The sequence below is a fragment of the Diceros bicornis genome, chromosome 31, assembly GCF_020826845.1.
Source record: "Diceros bicornis minor isolate mBicDic1 chromosome 31, mDicBic1.mat.cur, whole genome shotgun sequence".
Classification (NCBI taxonomy): Eukaryota; Metazoa; Chordata; class Mammalia; order Perissodactyla; family Rhinocerotidae; genus Diceros; species Diceros bicornis.
In genome coordinates this window covers 8,721,179-8,742,107 of record NC_080770.1, presented here as the reverse complement: position 1 = coordinate 8,742,107, position 20,929 = coordinate 8,721,179, and the positions used below count along the sequence as shown (strand labels likewise).

The 20,929-nt window shown below is 62.9% G+C and overlaps 1 protein-coding gene across 3 annotated transcripts; it reads left to right on the top strand.

Moving 5' to 3' along the window:
* Nucleotides 1-4,182: 4,182 nt before the first annotated feature.
* PLCB3 (phospholipase C beta 3) lies at nt 4,183-20,903 on the top strand. Of its 3 annotated transcripts, XM_058526557.1 has the most exons (32): nt 4,186-4,353; nt 6,941-7,018; nt 7,285-7,353; nt 7,440-7,580; nt 7,820-7,899; nt 7,981-8,034; nt 8,123-8,198; nt 8,303-8,403; nt 8,905-9,071; nt 9,150-9,296; nt 10,230-10,470; nt 10,728-10,812; nt 10,890-11,076; nt 11,711-11,916; nt 12,793-12,889; nt 12,971-13,055; nt 13,341-13,465; nt 13,705-13,859; nt 13,935-14,096; nt 14,689-14,788; nt 14,877-14,981; nt 15,199-15,290; nt 16,518-16,671; nt 16,759-16,794; nt 16,930-17,122; nt 17,526-17,664; nt 17,755-17,831; nt 17,944-18,033; nt 18,126-18,183; nt 18,506-18,592; nt 18,666-18,902; nt 19,896-19,965. In XM_058526557.1, exons 1-31 carry the CDS (start codon nt 4,255-4,257, stop codon nt 18,867-18,869), a joined length of 3,690 nt encoding a protein of 1,229 aa, XP_058382540.1. In that variant the 5' UTR covers nt 4,186-4,254; the 3' UTR covers nt 18,870-18,902; nt 19,896-19,965. The 3 variants fall into 3 exon arrangements, with proteins under 3 accessions (XP_058382538.1, XP_058382540.1, XP_058382539.1); XM_058526555.1 differs by lacking the exon at nt 18,666-18,902 and having other exon boundaries at nt 4,183-4,353; nt 19,896-20,903; XM_058526556.1 differs by lacking the exon at nt 19,896-19,965 and having other exon boundaries at nt 18,666-19,282.
* The last annotated feature ends 26 nt before the right edge of the window (nt 20,904-20,929 follow it).

Genomic DNA, 20,929 nt, shown 5'->3' with positions numbered 1-20,929 from the left:
CCTCTGCACCCTGCAACCTCTGCGTGTACAAACGAGGAAACTCAGGCGTAAAGAGCTAGGAAGTGGGGGAGCCAGTACTCATGATAATAAAGATAATAATAACAGCTGACCCATAATAAGCGTTTCTCGAGTTGGTTCCAGCTGGTGACAGCACCGCGCTCAGCTCTCCTGCAGGTCCTCGCCCTGCGCCACCCTCTGTCCTGCAGATCTCACAGGCGCCATACCTGGCCCACCGCTCTTAAGCGGACCGGGTCTATGTTGTTCCTGCACCCACCCCGTCTGATTTTCTGTCTCTTTCAATCGTCTCTCCCATTCACTTGTTCATTATCTGTCTCCGTCTTCCAGACTGTGAGCTCCACGGGGCCGGGACCTGTCCAGCCCTTGTTCACTGCTGATGCCCAGGGCTGAGTCGGCCTGCTCGGGTTCAAACCCACGTGTATTGGGCAAATTACCTGATTCTTACTGAATTCACAGCACCTATGTCAGACTCATAGTAGGTGGTGGAACGAATGACTGAATGGAAGAATGAATGGCTTTCTCTGTGCTTCCATTTCCTCAGAAGGTTGTGGGGAAGATTAAACAGGAAAATGCATGGAAGGTTCTATGACTGCACTGTTAATTAAGTCACATGAACCCAGGCTGTGTGCTCAAACCCCACGACACAAAGTCTCTACTCAACCCCCCTCCTCCCCTTAGATACCACCCGACAAGGTTGTGCAGCTCCTCTGGGATGCTTCTGCAGATGGCAAGATCACCCCCTGAGGTCCCAAGCAGAGTCTCAGGGTCTGAGAGGCAGTGTTTCTGTCTCAGCCCCTCACAGACACCCGCTCTTTGGAGGCCAGAGAAGCCCTCTGCAGCGGGCAGATTCAGAGAGGGGTTGAGACTGGCCCAGGGTCACACAGCTGGTGCTGGAACCAAACTCAAACCTAGGACTTGAGGCTTACCCTGTAGTTGGGGAGAAGAGACAACAAGAAGGCAGAGGCTGGGAATCGTATGTGTGTGTTGGGGGGTGAGGTGGGCTTCTCGTTGAGGGGCTGAGTGGTGGGCAGGCTCTGTCCAGTGTGGGTAGAGCAGGCTGACGCCTCTTCCCTCCCCAGCCCTCCTTCTGGCCTTAGCCTCCCTTCAGCCAGCCTAAGGGGCCAGGAAAGGGCTGACCCTTGCTCTTACAGATTAGGCAGGAGCCACCCTTTCCCCTGGGAGCCCCATTCCCAGCCTGGGCTCTGGCTCTGAGCCTGGCCTGATGGAAGGAGCAATTTACCCAAGTCCAAATTCCCCACCACACTCCACCTCACCTCACAAGGCAGTCTGCGCTTTCTGAACCCAAGCATCGATTCGGGCCTTGGGGGCACTCATAGTTAAGAGGGGGGATATACCATAGCTTGCTGTGGGAGGAGCCTACAGGCCATGAAGACCTGGGTGACAGCCCCAGCTCTGCCCCCCAGATGCTGTGACCCTGAGCGATGACCTTCCTGTCCCTTCTCCCCTCAGCCCAGTATGAAGTCCTTCTGTCATGTCCAGATTTCAGGGTACCCCCTGGGGGTTCTCTGGGCAGGGCAGGGAGGAGCTGGGGATGCTCTTCCTGACTTGCCCCCTCTCCACCTTCTACGCCACTCCGAGGGCACTCCAAATCCCGGGGGCCCGCTCCCTTGTCCATCCAGTCCCTTCCCACGGCCACTCCCCACCCCCACCCCAGAACAGTTAGTGCAGATGGCCATGATGGCCTGCAGCCTTCTTGGAGGCTGGCTGCCCTGCATAGAAGCTTGGAGTGGAAGAACAGGGTTCAAATCCTGGCTCTGCCCAGCAGGCTAAGAAGCCGTGGTGGGCAATCACTTACCTGCCCTGAGCCTCTTCAAGGGGCTGATCCTACGGACCTCTGGTGGTTGGGGTCTGAGAGCTCGGTGCTCCGGGGCCTGCATCCCAGCCCTTGCTCTCCTGCCGGAACCCTCCTGGGACTGAAGCCTGCGGCGGCAGCGGCTGCTCCTCATCCATCCAGCCTCAGGCTGTGGCCTCCCCAGCCCCACCCCTTCTGGGGTCCCGGCCCCTCTCCACTGGAGTGCAGCTGAGGCTGCTTTCAGCGCCTCCTTGAAGCAGAGGCCCTGGGGAGGGTCCTGTGGGCTGCGACCGCTCCCTTAATTGAGGGTAGAGGCCGGAAAAGCTGCCTTCCTTCCACCATTACTGCTTGCCGAGAAACCCTATTAACATTACCAAGGATGGGAGAAAGTGGCTAAGGAGGAAGGAGCCCCTCTAATGGGGGCTGCCCTGGCCTCAGGAGACATGGGGGTGGAGGGGAGCAGGGGGGAGGCTCAGGCCCAGGAAACAGGCTCCCATCCTGTTTTACAAGGAGCTGCTGCTCAGCGCTTCTAGGAAGTACCCCCATCCGAGGCCCAAGGCCTACAGCTTGGACCCCAACACCCTGGCTCCAGGCCCTGCTAGCCCTGGCATTGGCTGCCAGGCCCCAGCCCCAGAGCCGACCCGTGCCCTTTCCTCCTTCCTCCCTGATGCCCCCACAGCCTGCTAGCCATCCCTTAGATGTCCAGCTGCCTGCAGCCAGGGGACATCTCATATCCATTTGCTTATTTCATCCTCCGAGAACCTCCAGCTTCTAGACAAGGTGACTGAGGCCAGAGAGACTAGGTCTGCTGGTAGACTTGAACCCAGGCCTGCGGGAGCAGAGGCCAGTCTCCACCCTGTATGGCTCTGCCCAGTGAGACCTGGTGGTCCCTGGGTCTCTCAGGGGGATGGCTCTGCTGCTCTGGTGAGACAGGATCACAAGTCCTGTCCTCCTTTTTTTTGTCTCCTCAAGGGCAAGGAGTGGAGACAGGATGTGAGCCAGCCTTCAAGTCAGAGGGCTGAAATCCTCCTACAAAGCTGTGTGGCCTTGGGAAAGTCCCTTCCCCTCTCTGGGCCCCAAGTGAAGATAATAATCACACCCCGCAGGGCCTTAGCAAAACGCAAGTAGCTTTGTTATGTTAGAGTTGGTGTCCAACATGGTGGGGATCTGGAGGACGGCCAGTGCTACGCAGGGCTCCCCTTGGGGGTCTGAGAGCCCGGGGCAAAGGGGCCTGCAGTGCCCGCGCCTCCTCAGCTGACCCCTCCTCCCCCAGAACCAGCTCCATCTCTTTCTGGGTTTCTAGGTGACTTGGCTGGCCCCTCTGGATGAGTTCTACTTTAAACCTGCTGCTGCTACTGCCTCTGTATTGGGGGGGCTCCCACAGGGGCCCCCAGGCAGGAGCCCCCCCAGCCAAGCCCTGCGGGAGGGGCCGCAGTCCCCACCCATCCCAGTGCCCATGCGCCTCCCCCCTCCCATCCCTGGAAGACAGCAGATTTCAGGGCACCTGCTGTGGGCCAGGCCTTGCAGAGCCCCTCCTTAACCCCCCTTGTTAGGGATGCCCACAAGGATTCAGACCCCTTTGCAGTTTTCAGCGGTGAACCTCACAGGGACAGGCTCCAGGTTGGGTCACGGGTGTCTGCGGAACAAGAAGGGGGCTGTTCCAGGGCTCGCTCTGGAAAGGCAGGATGCTTGGGTCCTCAAAGCAGGCTTAGGCGCCCGGCCTCCCCGGGCTAGGGACGGGGGAGGGGCGCCTGCAGGCGCGAGGCCCATTAGCTGGCTAAGTGCTCCCAGGGAGGGGGGACCGCGCTGCTGCAGCAGGGGTGAGGCGAAGTGAGGGCGGGGTGGGTGGTGGGTGGGGGAGCTGGGGGGGGGCAGTGGCTTTTCCTGCACTCATCTAAGTGCTGCAAGAGTGGGGGCGGGCAGGGCTCTATGCCCCCCGGCCCAAGTCTGCCCCTCCAGGAGTCCCCCCGCCCTCGCCCCTCAGAAACCTTAGTAGGCCGGTCTTCATCAGCGCCCTCTACACCCAGTCCCTCCAGCTGCACCCCCAACAGCCCCCTTGGCCTCAAGCGCCCCCCCCCAACCACCCCGGGCGGGTCCGTCTGAGCCCCCAGCACAGCGCCGGGTCCAGGCACGCCCCCGCCCCATCCCGCTCTGGCTGCAGTGGCCGCCCCGGCCGCCAGGGGGAGCCGACGCGGGGCGGGCGGGCCCGACGCGGTGGGAGGGGGCGGTACCGCCGCGGCCCCGCCCCCGGCCCGCCCCGCCCGGGCCCCGCCGATTCTGGTCTGTCCGGGACAGACTGGCGGGCGGGCGGGCGCTGACGCCGCGGGGCCGGAGCGGGCCGCGCGGGAGCGCGCGGAGGGAGCAGCGGCGCCGTCGGTCCCCGTCGGGGCTCCGTGGGTCCCCGGCCCGCCCCCGGCCCGGCCATGGCGGGCGCCAGGCCCGGCGTCCACGCGCTGCAGCTGGAGCCGCCCACCGTGGTGGAGACCCTGCGGCGCGGGAGTAAGTTCATCAAATGGGACGAGGTAAGCGCGGGGGGGCCCCCTGCTCCGCCGGGACCTGGGGACTCCCTCATTCAAGCTCGGCCAGACGCCGGGGACCCCCAGCCCGGCTCGGCCTGGCCAGGGCGCCCCGCCATCCCAGCCTGGCTGCGCTCCGGAAACTTGAGTCCCCAGTCGTCCCCGTAACGAAGACTTTGTCCCCGACCCCCCCGCCCCAGTCCTTCAGCTGCGGAAAATTTGCCTTTCCACTCTTTGACCCCGAGACTTCGAACCCCAATAAATCCCGGCCCCCTTTTTCACTCGCCCTTCCCACCCCTCCCTGCCGGTCTAATCCTGGTTCCCCAGACCGTTGTCCGGCACTGGACTCTCTGGTTCGATGGCCCCCAATCTGGCTCAGTGCACCTTCAATCTGGTTGGGTGCCGCCGGGACCCTACTTTTCCTAGTGCCCTAGCCTGGACATTGTTCTCCATTCATCACTTCACCCTATTCTGGCTGGCACCCCGGCGTCTGGATCCCAGCCCAGCTCCCTGCTCAGGTGGGAGCACCAAGTCACCCCCACTGGAGACTTTGCCCCCCAAGTTCCTCCATCCCTGGGGAACTTTGCTCTCCACTCCTTAGCATCGAGACTTTGAACCCCAATAAATCCTGACCCCTCTTTCTAGCTGCCCTGTCCTGGGTGCTTCCCAGGTGCTCCGGCCCCCACCTGCGGCTCCCCGACCTGGCCCGCGCCCCACCCTCTTTTTCACACGCCCCCTCCTCTGCTCTCTGGGCCCCTCCTTCCCCAGGGCCTCCACCCGGCCTGCCTGAGCTTCCTCGCTGCTCCTTCCCAGTCAGGCCAGAGGCCTGGAAGACTCTGGGCTCCTTTCCGGCTGGGTGGGGCTGGTAGGCGTGGGAGCTGGGGGGAGGTGCTGGGGGCGTGGCCTGGGGCAGCAGGTGTGCCTTAGAGGGGTGCCTGGGAGCCCCAGGAGCCCGGGGAGACCCCTCCCCGCAGGCAGGCCTGAAGGAAAAAGTTTCTCCTTTTCCTTCCAGTGTGATAAACCCAAATAAGGAAGTGGGAACAGGGAGAGGGCCCTGGGGGTGGGGTGGGGGTTGCTGACAAGGACTTGGGGCTAGAGAGGTGGGGGCCTGAGCTGCTTTGAAGGCCAGACCTCTGGGGAGGGGTTGGGGGAGGCCCTGGGGACAGGACCCACAGAACTCCCCCCTCCTCACACTATTGGGGAGGCCTGAGCCCCAGGGCAGGGAATCTCAGAGAGGGGCTGAGGGTGGGTGTCAGCACAGCGAGGTGGGGAGACCCAAGCATCCCCAAAGTTCCGGGGCCGCCTCTCTCCTCTGTCCCCAGATCAACCTCCCGTCCTTTGTAAGCAAAGCCTGAAATGGGTGGGGCTGATGCAACCCCCATTCACCTGAAGAGGAAACTGAGTCTGGAAAGTGGAGACTAATCCCAGGTTGTGGCTGAGGCTGGGGACTGGGAGCCTGGTTCCCTGCTTCCCTGCCACGGGACTCAGAAGAGATGCGAATGCTGGCGCCTCTTCTTGACGTTACTCAAGCTACGTAGCCTCGGTGTGCCTCAGTCTCCTTGTCTGTTGAGTGGGCGCGAACTTCCTCGGGTTGTTAGAGGACTGAGTGAGCTTCCGGATGCGGGAACTGTACTCGGTGCACAGTAGGGGCAGCGTGAGGACGGGCTGTTGTGTTGATGATATGAATGTCCACCAGTGAGCAGTCTGGGGGTGCACCAAGGTGACATGGGGTCCTCTCCTGGCCCGAGGAGCCTGGAGCAGGAGGCTTCTACCTGTGGCCGCCTGGCCACTTGGGCCGTGGCCAGGTCTTAGCCCCTGATGACCCCCCGTGGCTGCTGGCCCTGGGTGTGTGCCAGGGACCAGGCCCTCCTCAGAAAATGGGGCCAGCACACCCTTCCCTGCCCTCCTGCCTGCCACAGAATTCACCGTCCAGTCCTGAGAGCAGGGCGAGTCCCGTTCTGGGGGGACTCAGTCCGTGCTCTGTAAGATGGGGGAGCCGCAAGTCTGTGAGGATCTAGTGGGGTGCAGGGAGGGGGGTAATGGACTTAGAGGCAGATGTAAGGGGTGGCTGGTTGTCGTGGGACCCCGGGGGACACAGAAGGGCTGTGGGAGTCAGACTTCCGAACCCTCTGCTTTTATCCCATAAATATTCCCTAGGGGGTTCAGGGGGGCTTCAACCGTCAGGGAGCTCTCAGACCTTCTGGGGAAACTGAGCCCTGGGCTGGGGTCCGAGGAGGCTTCCACAACGAGATGGGTCAGATTTCACGGGTAGAGAAGGAAGGAGAGGATATCCCAGCAAAGGAACAATGATGCAGAAGCTGGAGGGGGGAGAGGGTAGTCAGTGGTCCGTGTCACAGCCTTAGGGCGAGACAGAGGTGAGGATGGGAGTGACCCAAATGTCACACCTAGGACCTCAGCTTTGTCCTGAGGACTAGGGAGCCACACCGGACCTGTGGGCTGGGTGAGGCTTGTCTTCACTTACTGGCAGAAACGCTGTGGGGGGAGGAGGGTGTGGTTGGCCCCAGGGGTCCAGGGACCAAGCCTGGGCTGCAGCCCCTACTCCCTGACCCCTGCTGTCCCTTCCTGTCCCCAGGAGGCCTCCAGTCGGAACCTGGTGACCCTGCGCGTGGACGCAAATGGCTTCTTCCTGTACTGGACAGGACCCAACATGGTGAGGGCGGGCACTGGTGCAGCTAGCTCAGGTCAAGGGCCCCCACCCCAGACCCCTGACCGCCCCCGAACCCCGGCCCATAGGCGTGGGGCCGAGCTGTGGGCTGACCTCTCCCATGGCTCCCTGGACAGGAAGTGCTAAGGGCAGGGGTGGGGGCTGGGGCTACAGCAGGGGGTGGCCGCTCCCTGGCCTGCGTGGGGAGCTTGGGGGCTCCCAGCTCTCGCCCTGTAGCCCCTCAGAGCTCCCCTGGCATCCGGTTTCCCCAGGAGGTGGACACACTGGACATCAGTTCCATCAGGGACACACGGACGGGCCGTTACGCCCGCCTCCCCAAGGTGAGAGATGGGGCCCAGGACTAAGGATGGGAGTGAGGCCATGAGGGGTGGGGAGCCCCTCCTCACCCCTGGCTCTCCCTACTCAGGACCCCAAGATCCGGGAGGTGCTGGGCTTTGGGGGCCCTGATGCCCGGCTGGAGGAGAAGTTGATGACGGTGGTGGCTGGGCCGGATCCGGTGAATACAACGTTCTTGAACTTCATGGCCGTGCAGGATGACACAGCCAAGGTGGGCTGGGGCTGAGGGGTCGGCCCTGGGGGGCCGCCTCCTCACTTGCTGAGTCAGCCATCACTTGCTGAGCACCTGTTGTGACCTAGGCTGTTCCCTGTCCCTATTTCTCATCATCCTCTGACAAAACAGGATTTAAGTACTCACTGTGTGCCAGACCTGGTTCTGGGCATGGGCTGTGGCTAGGCCAGCCCCTCTGTCCCCCGCTCACCCCCTCCCCCTGCATCTTGACCCCTCAGGTCTGGTCCGAGGAGCTGTTCAAGCTGGCTATGAACATCCTGGCTCAGAACGCCTCCAGGAACACCTTCTTGCGCAAAGCGTGAGCCTGGGGCCTGCCTGGGGGGCGTCAGGGGTTCAGGGGGCTGTTCCCAGGGCGTGACCCTCCTGCCTGCCTCCCCAGATACACGAAGCTGAAGCTGCAGGTGAACCAGGATGGACGGATCCCCGTCAAGAAGTGAGCACCCCCTTCCCTCCACGCCTTGTCTCCTGCCCCGACCCGTGACCTTTGCCCCCGCTGACCCTAACCCCTCCTGCCTGCCCAGCATCCTGAAGATGTTCTCAGCAGACAAGAAGCGGGTGGAGACTGCGCTGGAATCCTGTGGCCTCAATTTCAACCGGGTGAGGGGGCAGGGGCAGGGGCAGGGCAAGGTGAGGGGTCACCGGGGCCCCTGCTCTTTGGGAGTGGCTGCCCCTGGTTCTCACCCTACACTCCTGGTCCCCAGAGCGAGTCCATCCGGCCCGATGAGTTTTCCTTGGAAATCTTCGAGCGATTCCTGAACAAGCTGTGTCTGCGGCCGGACATTGACAAGATCCTGCTGGAGATGTGAGCAGGGCTGGGCCCACCTCCCAGCCCCCAGGGCTCCCTGTCTGGCCTCTGCTGACGTTCCTTCCGGCCCAGTGAGGGGGTCCCAGCACGCCAGGCTGTGGTCGTGCTCAGAGCCGTCTTGTCCAGAGCTCTGCCGTAGACAGCGCTATGCTGACCCTTTGCTGGAGTTACTTCTGTCAGCCCACCCAGGGGATGAGGACCGAGTGGTTCAGATGTGTTGTGTGACTTGCCTGAGCTCACACAGTGAGGGCCGGAGCTGAGATAGGGTCCAGGGACTGGAAGCACGGCGTGGCTGGCCAAGTACTTGGTAGTTTCCAAAGTCCTTGCCTTGCGACGAGTCGTCATTAGAGTAGATGGGGAAACTGAGGCCCAGAGGGGGCAGTGACTTGCCCAAGTCCCAATCGGGGTGCTGGAGCCAGGCACACCCTCTCCCAGGGTGAGGGCCTGGAGTGCAGGCTGGGGAGGCTTCAGCCTGACCTGGCTTCCCACCCCCTCCAGAGGCGCCAAGGGCAAGCCGTACCTGACGCTGGAGCAGCTCATGGACTTCATCAACCAGAAGCAGCGGGACCCGAGGCTCAATGAAGTGCTGTACCCGCCCCTGCGGCCCGCCCAGGCCCGGCAGCTCATTGAGAAGTATGAACCCAACCAGCAGTTCCTGGAGCGAGGTGAGCCGGTGGGGGGCTGGTGGGGGGCTGGCAGGGGGTGTGGCTCAGCGGACCCTGCTAATCCCACGCCGCCCCCAGACCAGATGTCCATGGAGGGCTTCAGCCGCTACCTGGGAGGTGAGGAAAACGGCATCCTGCCCCTGGAGGCCCTGGATCTGACCGCAGACATGACCCAGCCGCTGAGTGCTTACTTCATCAACTCCTCGCATAACACCTATCTCACGGGTGAGCTGGAGGGAGGGCGGGCGGAGTGGCATCCATGACCTCTGCCCTCTGGCCCTTGCACCGCCTGCCTCCTTTTGGGGTGGCCAGTGCTGGGGATGCAGGCAGGGAACCGACAGCCTGCCCTGGAGGAGCGGGGCTTCTCTGCCGTGGGTGCGTCTCCTGGCTGTTCCGGAAGGCTCCCCGGGGAAGGGCTGCAGCCTGCACCAGCTGGGTGTGTGAAGTCCTGGGACAGGAGACAGCTTGGTGTTCTTAAGAAGCAGAAAGGAGGCCGGGAGGTGGGGCGGGGCAGGGCAGGTAGAGGAGAGGCGGCTGAGAGGGAGGTGGGGCTAGACCAGGGGGCACAGAAGGAGTTTGATTTATTCTAAGTGGGTAGGAAGGGCTTTCTGGAGGGTGTTAAGCAGGGAAGGTGATGTGACCTGGTATGTGTTTAGAAGGATGACGCCGGGTGCTCTGCAGAGACTGGATGGGAGGCAGGGAGGGGCCTGCTGTCCCCAGGCAGGAGGGGATGGAGGCTGTTCCAAGGCAGTGGCGGTGGAGGCAGGAAAGGGAATGAGGGGCCATGGGGGTGTTGGGGATGACTCCCCAGTTTGGGCTGTGGGAATTGGGGGGTGATGGGTGTTTATCTGAAAGAGGGTGAGCCCTGGGAGGGGACCGAGCTGTCAGCCAGCACTGGTGGGTGCCGACTGCCCAGTCTGGGTGGGTGCCAGGGGCTGGGAGGCAGGACCTGGGCCTGCCCTGGGTACTTTCGGGAGATGCTGCTGGTTCCATAGTGAATTAAGGAGTGATTAGGGCTCCAGACAGAGCGTGCCAGGGCCGGGCCAGGCGCCACAGGGGCTTGCGTGTCGCCGGCATGGCCTGGTTCAGCGGGGGCCGGGGAGGAGGGTCAGGAGCCAGGCTGGCTGGGCCGCCGTGGTGACGGAGGCTCGCCTGCAGCGGGGCAGCTGGCCGGGACCTCGTCGGTGGAGATGTACCGGCAGGCGCTGCTGTGGGGCTGCCGCTGCGTGGAGCTGGACGTGTGGAAGGGGCGGCCGCCCGAGGAGGAGCCGTTCATCACGCACGGCTTCACCATGACCACCGAGGTGCCGCTGCGGGACGTGCTCGAGGCCATTGCCGAGACCGCCTTCAAGACCTCGCCCTACCCCGTCATCCTCTCCTTCGAGAACCACGTGGACTCGTGAGTGGGCCCCTGACCCGGGGACCCCACACCTGGGCCCTCCGACCCGAGACGTGCGCCCCGGCAACCTCTAATATGGAGGCCTCTGACCTGGGGACCCCGATCCACCCAGAGACAGCCATCCCACCATGGCACTGTCGGACTGCTCCTGTGACCTCCGACCCTGCGACCTTCCACTGACCCTGCAGGCTTCTGACCTGCCCTGGGGACCTCAGCTTCACCCCAGGAACCTCTGACCTCTGACCTTGGCCCCACAGGGCAAAACAGCAGGCCAAGATGGCCGAGTACTGCCGCTCCATCTTTGGCGATGCTCTGCTCATCGACCCACTGGACAAGTATCCGGTATGGGGCTCGGAGCCGTGGCGGGGCGTGGGGGGCGAGGGCGCCCCCGCAGGCCCTGACCTGTCCCTGCCCCCCAGCTGGCCCCAGGCGTGCCCCTGCCCAGCCCCCAGGACCTGATGGGCCGCATCCTGGTGAAGAACAAGAAGAGGCACCAGCCCGGCACTGGCGGCCCCGGCAGCTCCGTGCGCAAGCGGCCGCTGGAGCAGAGCAACTCGGCCCTGAGCGAGAGCTCGGCCGCCACCGAGCCCTCCTCACCCCAGCTCGGTATGGCCCTGGCCCGACTTTGACCTGATCCTGACCCTCACCTCCCACCTCACAGAACCCTCCCCCTCAACCAGCTCATGACTCTGAATCCTGACCTCTGACCTCAGGGAACCACACCCTCACACTTTGGATGTGACCCTTATACCTCTGACCCCTGTCCTGTGACCCCCACTGAGTCTACCCACCCAACTGGTTATAATTTCAGCTAACCCTTGACCTCTACCTTTATCGAAGTCCCCCTTACATCTGCCCATTGACTGCTCACGTCGCTAAGCCCTCTCCCTGGGTGTGGCTCTGACTGACCCCTGACTTGGAACCCTGCCGTGTCATTCTTCACCCTCCGCCGTCAATGCTGTTGTACCCCAGTTCCTGGCTTCTCACTCTTTTGAGCCACTCTGCCACCTCCCTGATGGATATCACTCTAGACCCTGACCTTTGACCTGTGACCCCTCTGCACTACCACTGGCTTTAATACCGTCCAACTCCTCACGTCTGCCCTCTCCGCCAGCCACACTGCCCTGATAGGACCCCTTCCCCACTGAGTCACCTCCACAGACACTGGGCACAACCCCTCCTGGCTCCTGAGTGCCTGTGTGTGCCCTGACCCCTGACCCCTGTGCCCCGTCCTCTGCAGGGTCCCCCAGCTCTGACAGCTGCCCAGGCCTGAGCAATGGGGAGGAGGTGGGCCTCGAGAAGCCCAGACTAGAGCCTCAGAAGTCTCTGGGTGAGGAGGGGCCACAGCGGGGCCCCGATGCTGTTGGACCTACCGACCGTGAGGATGAGGAGGAAGATGAGGAAGAGGAGGAACAGACGGACCTCAAAAAGCCAACTACGGATGAGGTCAGGCCTGCAGGCGGGAAGAGAGGGAGGCAGCATGTAATCATTTCCCAGGCGTTTGCTGAGTGCCTGCTGCGTGCTGGGTCTGGTCATGATCAGACATTATCTCTGCCCTTCTGAGCGTGTGTGTGGAGGGAGGAGGAGAGGTCTTAGATAAACAGGCATGGAAGCAAGTGTGAAATTATGCTCATGATGTAGCCTGAGGAGGGGTGAGTTACGGTGCAGAACTGGGAGGAGGAAGGGGAGTTTGATCTGGGCAGGGAGGTTGGGTGGGCAGACCTAAGAGGGAACAGCATGTGCAAAGGCCCTGTGGCAGGGCCGGAGAGTGCAGGAGGGGGGCAGTGCAGGACAATGGAGTGTTGAAGAGTGCTGAGGAGTGGAGGTGACAGAAAAGATTGATCATGAGGCCGGACTTGGAAGGAGCCCAGAGTGGGGAAGGGTGTGGGCAGGGGCAGCCATGCTCAGCATCATGGGTCTTGAGTTCAAGACTCTTATGAGCCACCTGAGAGAAGATGGCAAGGTGGTGGGTGGAAATGATGGCTGGGGATGGAAATTGGGGGCTCATTTGCATGCGAGTAATTGAACCCCTGGGGTTGGATGAGGAGTTCCAGCTCCAAGGATCTGGGAGGTGGGAGGCCAACAGGGAGGGTGGGGTTCAGGGCATGTCGGCGAGGCCCCCGGGGGAGAAGGCTGCGGGGCAGATGGGACCAGGACTGACAGAGGCCGTGGAGGGTCTGGGGCCCTCACTGAGAGCCCCTGGGCAGTGCGATTGCAGGGGTGGGAAAAGCGTTGGCGCTCCTTTGTGGCGGGGGCAGGTGAGGGAGCTTCCAGCTGGTGGCCAGGGGGCATGGCACTGCTGACCGTGTTTGAGGGCTGCAGGGCACCGCCAGCAGCGAGGTCAACGCCACGGAGGAAATGTCCACCCTCGTCAACTACATCGAGCCTGTCAAGTTCAAGTCCTTCGAGGCTGCTCGGAGTGAGTAGGGTGGGAGACGGTGGGCATGGGGGCCAGCCCGGCCCTGCCAGGCCTGACGCCCTCTCCTCACCCACCCCGCAGAGAGGAACAAGTGCTTCGAGATGTCATCCTTCGTGGAGACCAAGGCCATGGAGCAACTGACCAAGAGCCCCATGGAGTTTGTGGAGTATCCTTCCGCGATGCTGGGGCCCGCGGGCCAGGGTGGAGGGGCTCAGAGGCCCCACCCCACTTGTGCCGCCTGCTTGGGGTCCTGACCCTCCAGCACCCGGGCTGGGTTTTGGGCGGGCCTGGGAGACTGCACAGGGGCCAGGCTGAGAAGCCGGGGGCTGAAGAGACAGCTTGAGCAAAGGCTGGGAGGGGAGTCAACAGGGGCTGAGGGTTGGCCTGGAGCACCGGGCTGGAGGCAGGGGGCGGGGCCAGTCGAGGGTGTGACCCCTGACCTCAACCTCAGATACAACAAGCAGCAGCTGAGCCGCATCTACCCCAAGGGCACGCGCGTGGACTCGTCTAACTACATGCCCCAGCTCTTCTGGAACGTGGGCTGCCAGCTCGTGGCACTCAACTTCCAGACCCTGGGTGAGCCCTGGCCTGCCTCGACCCTTGACCCCTGGCTTCCAGCCTCACTGACTCCTGACACACAACCTTCTAGTCTCATATGAACGGACCTCTGACTGTCTAATCCCAGAGCCCCAAACCGACCTGAGACCGTGGCTAACCCCTCTCCTAACCTTGGTGACCCTCGAGCCTCCCCCCGTCTGATCTTTCCTGAATCTGACCCCTGATGCCATCTGATCTGACCCTTGCCATCGCCCTAGATGTGGCGATGCAGCTCAACGCGGGCGTGTTCGAGTACAACGGGCGCAGCGGCTACCTGCTGAAGCCCGAGTTCATGCGGCGGCCCGACAAGTCCTTCGACCCCTTCACCGAGGTCATCGTGGATGGCATTGTGGCCAATGCCTTGCGGGTCAAGGTGGGGCCAGGGCGGGCTTGGGCCGGGGCGTCAGGGGTGGGCCTCTCCGCAGCCGCTCACGCTCCCGGCCCCCAGGTGATCTCGGGGCAGTTCCTGTCCGACAGGAAGGTGGGCATCTACGTGGAGGTGGACATGTTCGGGCTCCCGGTGGACACGCGGCGCAAGTACCGCACGCGGACCTCTCAGGGGAACTCGTTTAACCCCGTGTGGGACGAGGAGCCCTTCGACTTCCCCAAGGTGAGCCCGCACCTGCGCCCTGACCTGCCGGGCCCTCCTGGGGGCACAGGAACCAGGCGCGCTCGAGGTCGGGGGTCAGAAGGTGGGGGTGCCGGAAGGCTGGGCCTGTCACCTCCAGGCCCCACCCCGGGTACTGCATGTCCCAGGGTCAGAGAAGAGGACAGGAAGGTCCCACAGCCCCCCTGTGAGGAGGGGCCACAGCCCACCCCATCTCCCAGGCAGGACGGACCTGCCTGAGGTCACAGCCGCCAGCTCACACCAGCTCTTCCCCGCTCCAAATGGACTGGACCCCGGCGCCCAGCTGGGGTGGGGTGTGGCCTCAGTCCCAGGCTCACGGCTCGCTCGATGGTTTCTAAGCTGGCGATGACAGACCTGTCCCCCCGGAGCATTGCCTGGAGGGCCTGTCTGCCTGTCCTCTGGGCTCAGGGCTCTGATGGCGCCTGGCCACCCGTTTGTCCAGGCCATGGAGGTGTGGGTCAGCTTGTCTGACGTCCGCTTGAGTCTTGGCCTGGGTGGCTGTGGTCAGCTGTGGCTCAGTGGCCTCAGTGGCTGCAGGCTGGCTCCGTGGCTCAGCGCCAGTCTGCGCCCTCAGGTGGTACTGCCCACACTGGCTTCGCTGCGCATCGCGGCTTTTGAGGAGGGCGGCAAGTTCGTGGGGCACCGGATCCTGCCGGTCTCTGCCATCCGCTCAGGTGAGGCCATTTGGGCTCGGGATGGCACAAGGGCAGTCTGTGTGGGGACCCAACGGGGCCCAGCCACCTTGACCTCCTGCCCTTCCAGGATACCACTACATCTGCCTGCGGAACGAGGCCAACCAGCCGCTGTGCCTGCCGGCCCTGCTCATCTACACCGAGGCCTCCGACTACATCCCCGACGACCACCAGGGTGCGCCGGGGGCAGCTGCGGGGTGCAGGCCAGGCCGGGGCGGGGACAAGGGCACCACCAGGGCCTGGGAGTGGCTGAGCTGGGTGGCCCCAGTGAGGGTGGTGAACAGATCTGAGGGTGGGTTCTGGGGTCCCTCAGTGAGACGGGAGCTGGCGAGGAAGGTGTGGCCCTGGGAGTTCTGTCTCCGAGACCCTTGCCCTCTGCCCACCCCCCCCAGACTACGCAGAGGCCTTGATCAACCCCATCAAGCACGTCAGTCTGATGGACCAGAGGGCCAAGCAGCTGGCCGCCCTCATTGGGGAGAGTGAGGTAAGCCAGGGCAGGTCGGGGGCAGGCGGGCCCCGGGGACCGCTGGGGGTGGGGGTGGGTGGGGTGGTGAGGGCTGACCTCCGGGCTGGCCCTGGTGGAGAAGCATCCTTCCCCGCTCTCCTCTGCCTGTACCATCCCATCCCTCTCCCAGCTGGTGGTCTGGCTCCTCTACCCACACCCTTCCCTCTGCCTGGAGAGCCTGTTCCCCTTTCTGGATTCTTCTCTCACCCAAACCAGAACATAACGCCAAGTGAATGCTGAGCGCCTACTCTGCCCGGCTGAGTCTGAGCTCTTTTCACCCACTTGGGTCATATCATCCTCCCCTCACCCGAGTTTGGTACCGCCCCCCTCCTCCCCGTTAGAGATGGGACACTAAGGCTCTGAGTTCAAAGGCCTGGCCGGGGCCTCCAACGCTGCCCTTTCTGACACACTGCACCGTGTGGGGCTTCTGGCCTCTCTCGCCCAGTAGGCTCAGCGGCCTTGGGTTACTCTCTGTATTTAAGAAGGTGACAGCCACCCCTTTTGCGTACAAGAGGCCTTGAGTACAGACCTGGGCTGGAATTCCTCCAGCTGCAAGTGGGGTCAAAGCCAGGGGCAGGGTTTGGCCGTTTCCTCAGGGCAGCTGGAAGCCACAGAAGCTTTTAAATCGTGGGTTCCTGGGAGCCGTGAGCCGGGCAGCGGCTTCTGTGGGGAGGGATCAGGAGTGGAGGCTCACCCGCACATCCAGACCTGGTCCCCAGGGGCCTGTGGCAGGCGGGGAAGAGACGGCTGCTTGGAGCTGTGAGCGGGAGAGGGTGGTACCCACTCTGCGGTCACTTCCTTCGTTGATTTAATCAGGAGCTAAGCAACGAGAGAGATGAGCAGCTGTGGGCGAGGGTGGAGGGGGGGGCTTGGAGCGGGGAGGAAACTTGGGGCTGGGCCAAGGCTTTCCAGAACAATCTGGAAGTTCCTGAGCACATGCAATGGGGCCTGGCATCCCAGAGATAATGATCTCACATGATCTCTCCTGCATCCCATGGGGAAAAGGGTTTTAGAGATGCTTGTTTCATATGTCGTATTTCTCATAGATTTGTCCCAACAGCCCATGTTACAGATGAGGAGTCCAGGGCCAGACGGGCTGAGGGAGGCCGCCCAGGGGCACTGGGGAGCCCCGGGAAGTTGGAAAGGACAGAAGGGCCTGGAGAGAAGAGCATTTCTGGAAAGAGCATCCCGCTCTCTGCCCCGCAGGCTCAGGCTGGCCCGGAGACATGCCAGGAGACCCAGTCTCAGCAGCTGGGGTCCCAGCTGACCCCAAACCCCACACCTGGCCCAGTGGACGCCTCCCCCCGCCGGCCCCCAGGCCCTGTCACCTCTCCCACTAGTCCCTCCCTCGGCAGCCCAGGTAAGGGGCGCCCGGGCCTGGGGCAGGCTGAGGGGAGCAGCCCCACTGTGCTCTCCACCTTCTCACAGTCCCGCCTCTGCTCTCCAGGCCAGCGAGATGATCTGGTCGCCAGCATCCTCTCAGGTAGGGGGCATGGCCTGTTCTGGGGTGGGGCTTCCAAAGGAGGTGGGGCCTCTCTTGGAGGTTGTGTGGTGCTCCTGCGGGCTTGGCCCCCCCCAGCCCAGCCTAGCCCCAGCCCCCTTGCTCTGCCGCCCGCAGAGGTGACCCCCGCCCCGCTGGACGAGCTCCGGGGCCACAAGGCCCTGGTGAAGCTCCGGAGCCGGCAGGAGCGAGACCTGCGGGAGCTGCAGAAGAAGCATCAGCGGAAGGCCATGGCCCTCACTCGCCGGCTGCCTGATGGCCTGGCCCAGGCCCGGGCTGAGGGCAGGTGCCGGCCGCAGCCGGGTGTCCTGTGAGTGCCCAGCCTGCCTGTGTGCGAGTGTGCCACAGGCACTGATGTGAACATAGGGGGTGTGTGTGTGTGGGTTTCTGCCCTGGGTGGCTGTGGAGGGATGGCCGAGGGTTGCCCCTTGACCCCCAGGGACGAGGATTTGGTACAAGGAAGAGAGGAGGCTTCCCACACTGGGGCCCACCCTCTTTCCACCAGGGAGTGATACCTCTGGAAGTCCCCCGTGAGACAGTGATCCCAAACAGGCTCCCATCACTGGGTGGAGCAAACAGGACCCCCTTTGGCATAACAGAGCCTGCCCCTGAGGCTGGTGTCTGCCACTGCCTGCTGGGCTATGCCCTGTCCCGCACTGTCCCCCCGAGTCCATGTGATGACCCAGCATCACTCAGAGGGGTCCCCCTCACAGAGGCGGGGAGAATGAGAAGGAGGAAGAGGAGGTAAAGCGGCATCAAGAGTTCCAGAAGAGACAGGTGCAGAGTCTCCTGGAGCTGAGGGAGGCCCAGGCAGACACGGAGGCCGAGCGGAGGCTGGAGCACCTGAGACAGGTGAGGGGGCGTGTGGTGGCGAGATGGAGCCTGTCTCCTGGACAGACCCGTCATCCGCCTCTGTCACCTGTTGGCCACCTGTGTCCACAGGCTCAGCAGCGGCTCAGGGAGGTGGTCCTGGATGCACACACGACTCAGTTAAAGAGACTGAAGGAGATAAACGAGAGGTGAAGGCAGAGGATCTCGTGTGGGTGGGGCTGGGGTCTCCCTGGGGCCAGGAGGAGGGCAGAGCCCCCCATCCCGCCATTGACCCTTGCTCTTCCCCATTGGCTCCTCCAGGGAGAAGAAGGAACTGCAGAAGATCCTGGACAGGAAGCGCCACAACAGTATCTCAGAGGCCAAGACGAGGGAGAAACACAAGAAGGAGGCGTAAGGGCATCGGGGCCGTGAGCCATTTGGGCGCTGGGCAGGCAGGGCTGGGTTCCTGGGCACTGAGCCCATCCTGTCTTGCTTCTGTGTAGGGAACTGACAGAGATTAACCGTCGGCACATCACTGAGTCGGTCAACTCCATCCGTCGGGTGAGTGAGGGTCAAGTGCTACCCTAGCCCACCCCTCTTTCCTCGGTCCTGAGATACCCACCTCGTGCCCTGGTGTGGTGCTATGTTGCTCTGGAGGGGCTTCTAGAGCCTTTCCTTCTGGGCCCCACAGTCCCCTCTCACCCACATCATCTCCAAAGCCAGCTGTCGGCAACAGTGCCCCCTGGCTTTGGAGTCTGGGAACCTGGAACGTTCACTCTAAGGGTCATCTCAGAACCCTGCCTGACTTCTCTGCCCAGCCAGAGCTGCAGGGCCTGTCCCCGCCCTTAGAGCCCCTCGGCTGAGCCCCTCCCCGCCCCCGCAGCTAGAGGAAGCCCAGAAGCAGCGGCAGGAGCGCCTTGTGGCTGGGCAGCAGCAGGTCCTGCAGCAGCTGGTGGAGGAGGAGCCCAAGGTGAGGCCTCGGGGCAGGCGGGCGGCGCGCAGGGTGCTGGGTGGCCTGGCCTCACTGTGATCTCCTCCCGCAGCTGCTGGCCCAGCTGGCCCAGGAGTGTCAGGAGCAGCGGGCAAGGCTGCCCCAGGAGATCCGCCGGAGCCTGCTGGGCGAGACACCGGAGGGGCTGGGGGACGGGCGTCTGGTGGCCTGTGCCAGCAACGGTCACGCGCCCGGGAGCAGCGGGCACCTGTCCGGTGCTGACTCGGAGAGCCAAGAGGAGAATACGAAGCTCTGAACTGACAGAGCGAGAGGTGGCCACAGGGCCAGGGTGGGTGCTGGGAGGAGGGCAGGAGGCTAAGACACTAATGCTTTCTTTTTTTTTTTGACTTTTTATCTTTAGAAATTTTATTTTTTTAAATTGGGGCGAGCACCCACACTAATTCCCTTCCTTCACCCTCCTGGGGCCCTGTTAGTCCCCAGCCCCTCCTTCCTGCCTTCAGCCCTTGGGAAGGTGCTGGCTCACTCCAGGCCAGAAGGGCCTTGGTCAGGGGGCCTCGCTCCCCATGACACCCACAGTCCAGAGTGGGAGTGGTCTCCCTCACTTCCCCAGGGAACACTGGGTGGAGACTTGGAGCTCTGGGAAGTAGGGGCCACATTCTTTCTCTATTCTTTGGAGATTTTTTTACGTGAATAAATGTGGATTTCAGGGACCCTGTGTGCAGCGTGGTTTGGGGTGGGGCAGTGCTGGAGAGGACTCGGGGCTCTAGGTCTGGCTCTGCCACTTCTGGGGCCTCAGTTTCCTCATCTGTAAAATGAGCTTGTGGGCACTGTGGGGTTGAGGTCAGGCCCCCAGAAGTGTTGCTGGGTTTGAACCTTGAGACCTCATAGCCCGGGGCCTACAGATCTTCCCACTGACCTGACATCAGGCATTCCTGCCTCTGTGCCCTCTGTCCCTGGGCTGTCGCTGCCCCCGCCCCCTCCCCCATTACGTTTCTCCCTCCTGGGCTCTGTCCTCTCTTCTCGGAGGCTCAGGCCTCTGCTTCAGGAAGCCTTCCCTGCCCCCCCTTCCTGTTGCCTGATATGACCTGAGGCCCAGCATCTTCCGCAGAGCTGCCCTGGGCCCCACACGGGTAGTTGATTCTATCGGGGTACATACTGGCTGGGGGTGGAGCTGGGCAGCTCACGACCTGCCCAACGTCAGGGGACTCGGGCTCTCAGTGGTAGGTGGGAAGTGGGTAGGCCTGGCAGTGACCCTCACAGGGACTGGGAGACCCAGCATCCCCCTCACCCCTGTGAGGGAGATGTTCTGCCTGTTTTACAGATGAGGAAACTGAGGCCCAGAGCAGAAGTCACGGGTGCCAGGCCACAGCTAAGTCAAGACATCCTGACCCGGAGGCAGGGTGGGCCCGGACCCTCCATGGCCCACCAGACTGTGCGGCCAGCCTGGAGGACCTGCTCCGTGCCTCCACTCCGGTCTGGGACAACGTGGAGTGGCAGAGACCCCACAGCCAGGGTGCGGCGGGGTTCTGCAGCGGGGTCAGGCTGGCACTTCTTCAAGGCCTCTCCCAGCTTCCTGGTGCTTCCCAAGCTGCCTGCCTCCCTCCTCCAGAGGAAGGCAGCCTCTTATCTGGGCTTATCTCCTGCCAATTGACTTTTCGTTGTTTTTGCTGAAGCCTCAGGCACACAGATGGGGTGGGGAGGCCAGAGAAACAGGACTCTGAGTAGGGCCATCCCAGGGCTGGGGACCTCTGCCCTGGGCCCTGCTCCCTCAGGGTTAATAACATTGCCCAGGCCTTCCCTGCTTCTGAGGTCAGCCCTTGTCCTATCCCCACATCAGCCCACTGCATTCCGTGTCCCGGCCTCTCTGCAGCCACCTCCTGTCTTCCTGACTCCGCTCGCCTCCACTTACGGAAACACTACATGTCAGTCCCCGGGTCCTCAACAACCAGGCTAAACTCCCAACTCCTGGGTATGACATTCAAGCCCCTCAGAAGCCTGGCCTCTGCTGCTCCCCCATCCTTCCATGGGACCACTCCTTTCTGCCCAGAATGACAGCCCCTTGTCCCACTTCTCCCTTCCAGTCCCAGTTGTAACTCACCTCCTCCCCGAAGCCCTCCTGACTTTCCCCTGCCGGAGGGAGCTGCCCTCACCCCAGTTCCGTCCCCTCTGTTAGAGCACCCAGCTGGCGGTAACCCCACTCGGAGAGGCTGGCTCTCCCCTCGTCAGGAAGCTTCGGAGGGCAGGGTCTGTGGCATAATTCATGTGTGTGTATCCAGTACAAAGCACTGGCTGGTCTATGGGGGGCGCCAATAAATCTTTCTGGAATTGAGCTCCGAGCTGCTCCTGCGTCCTGCT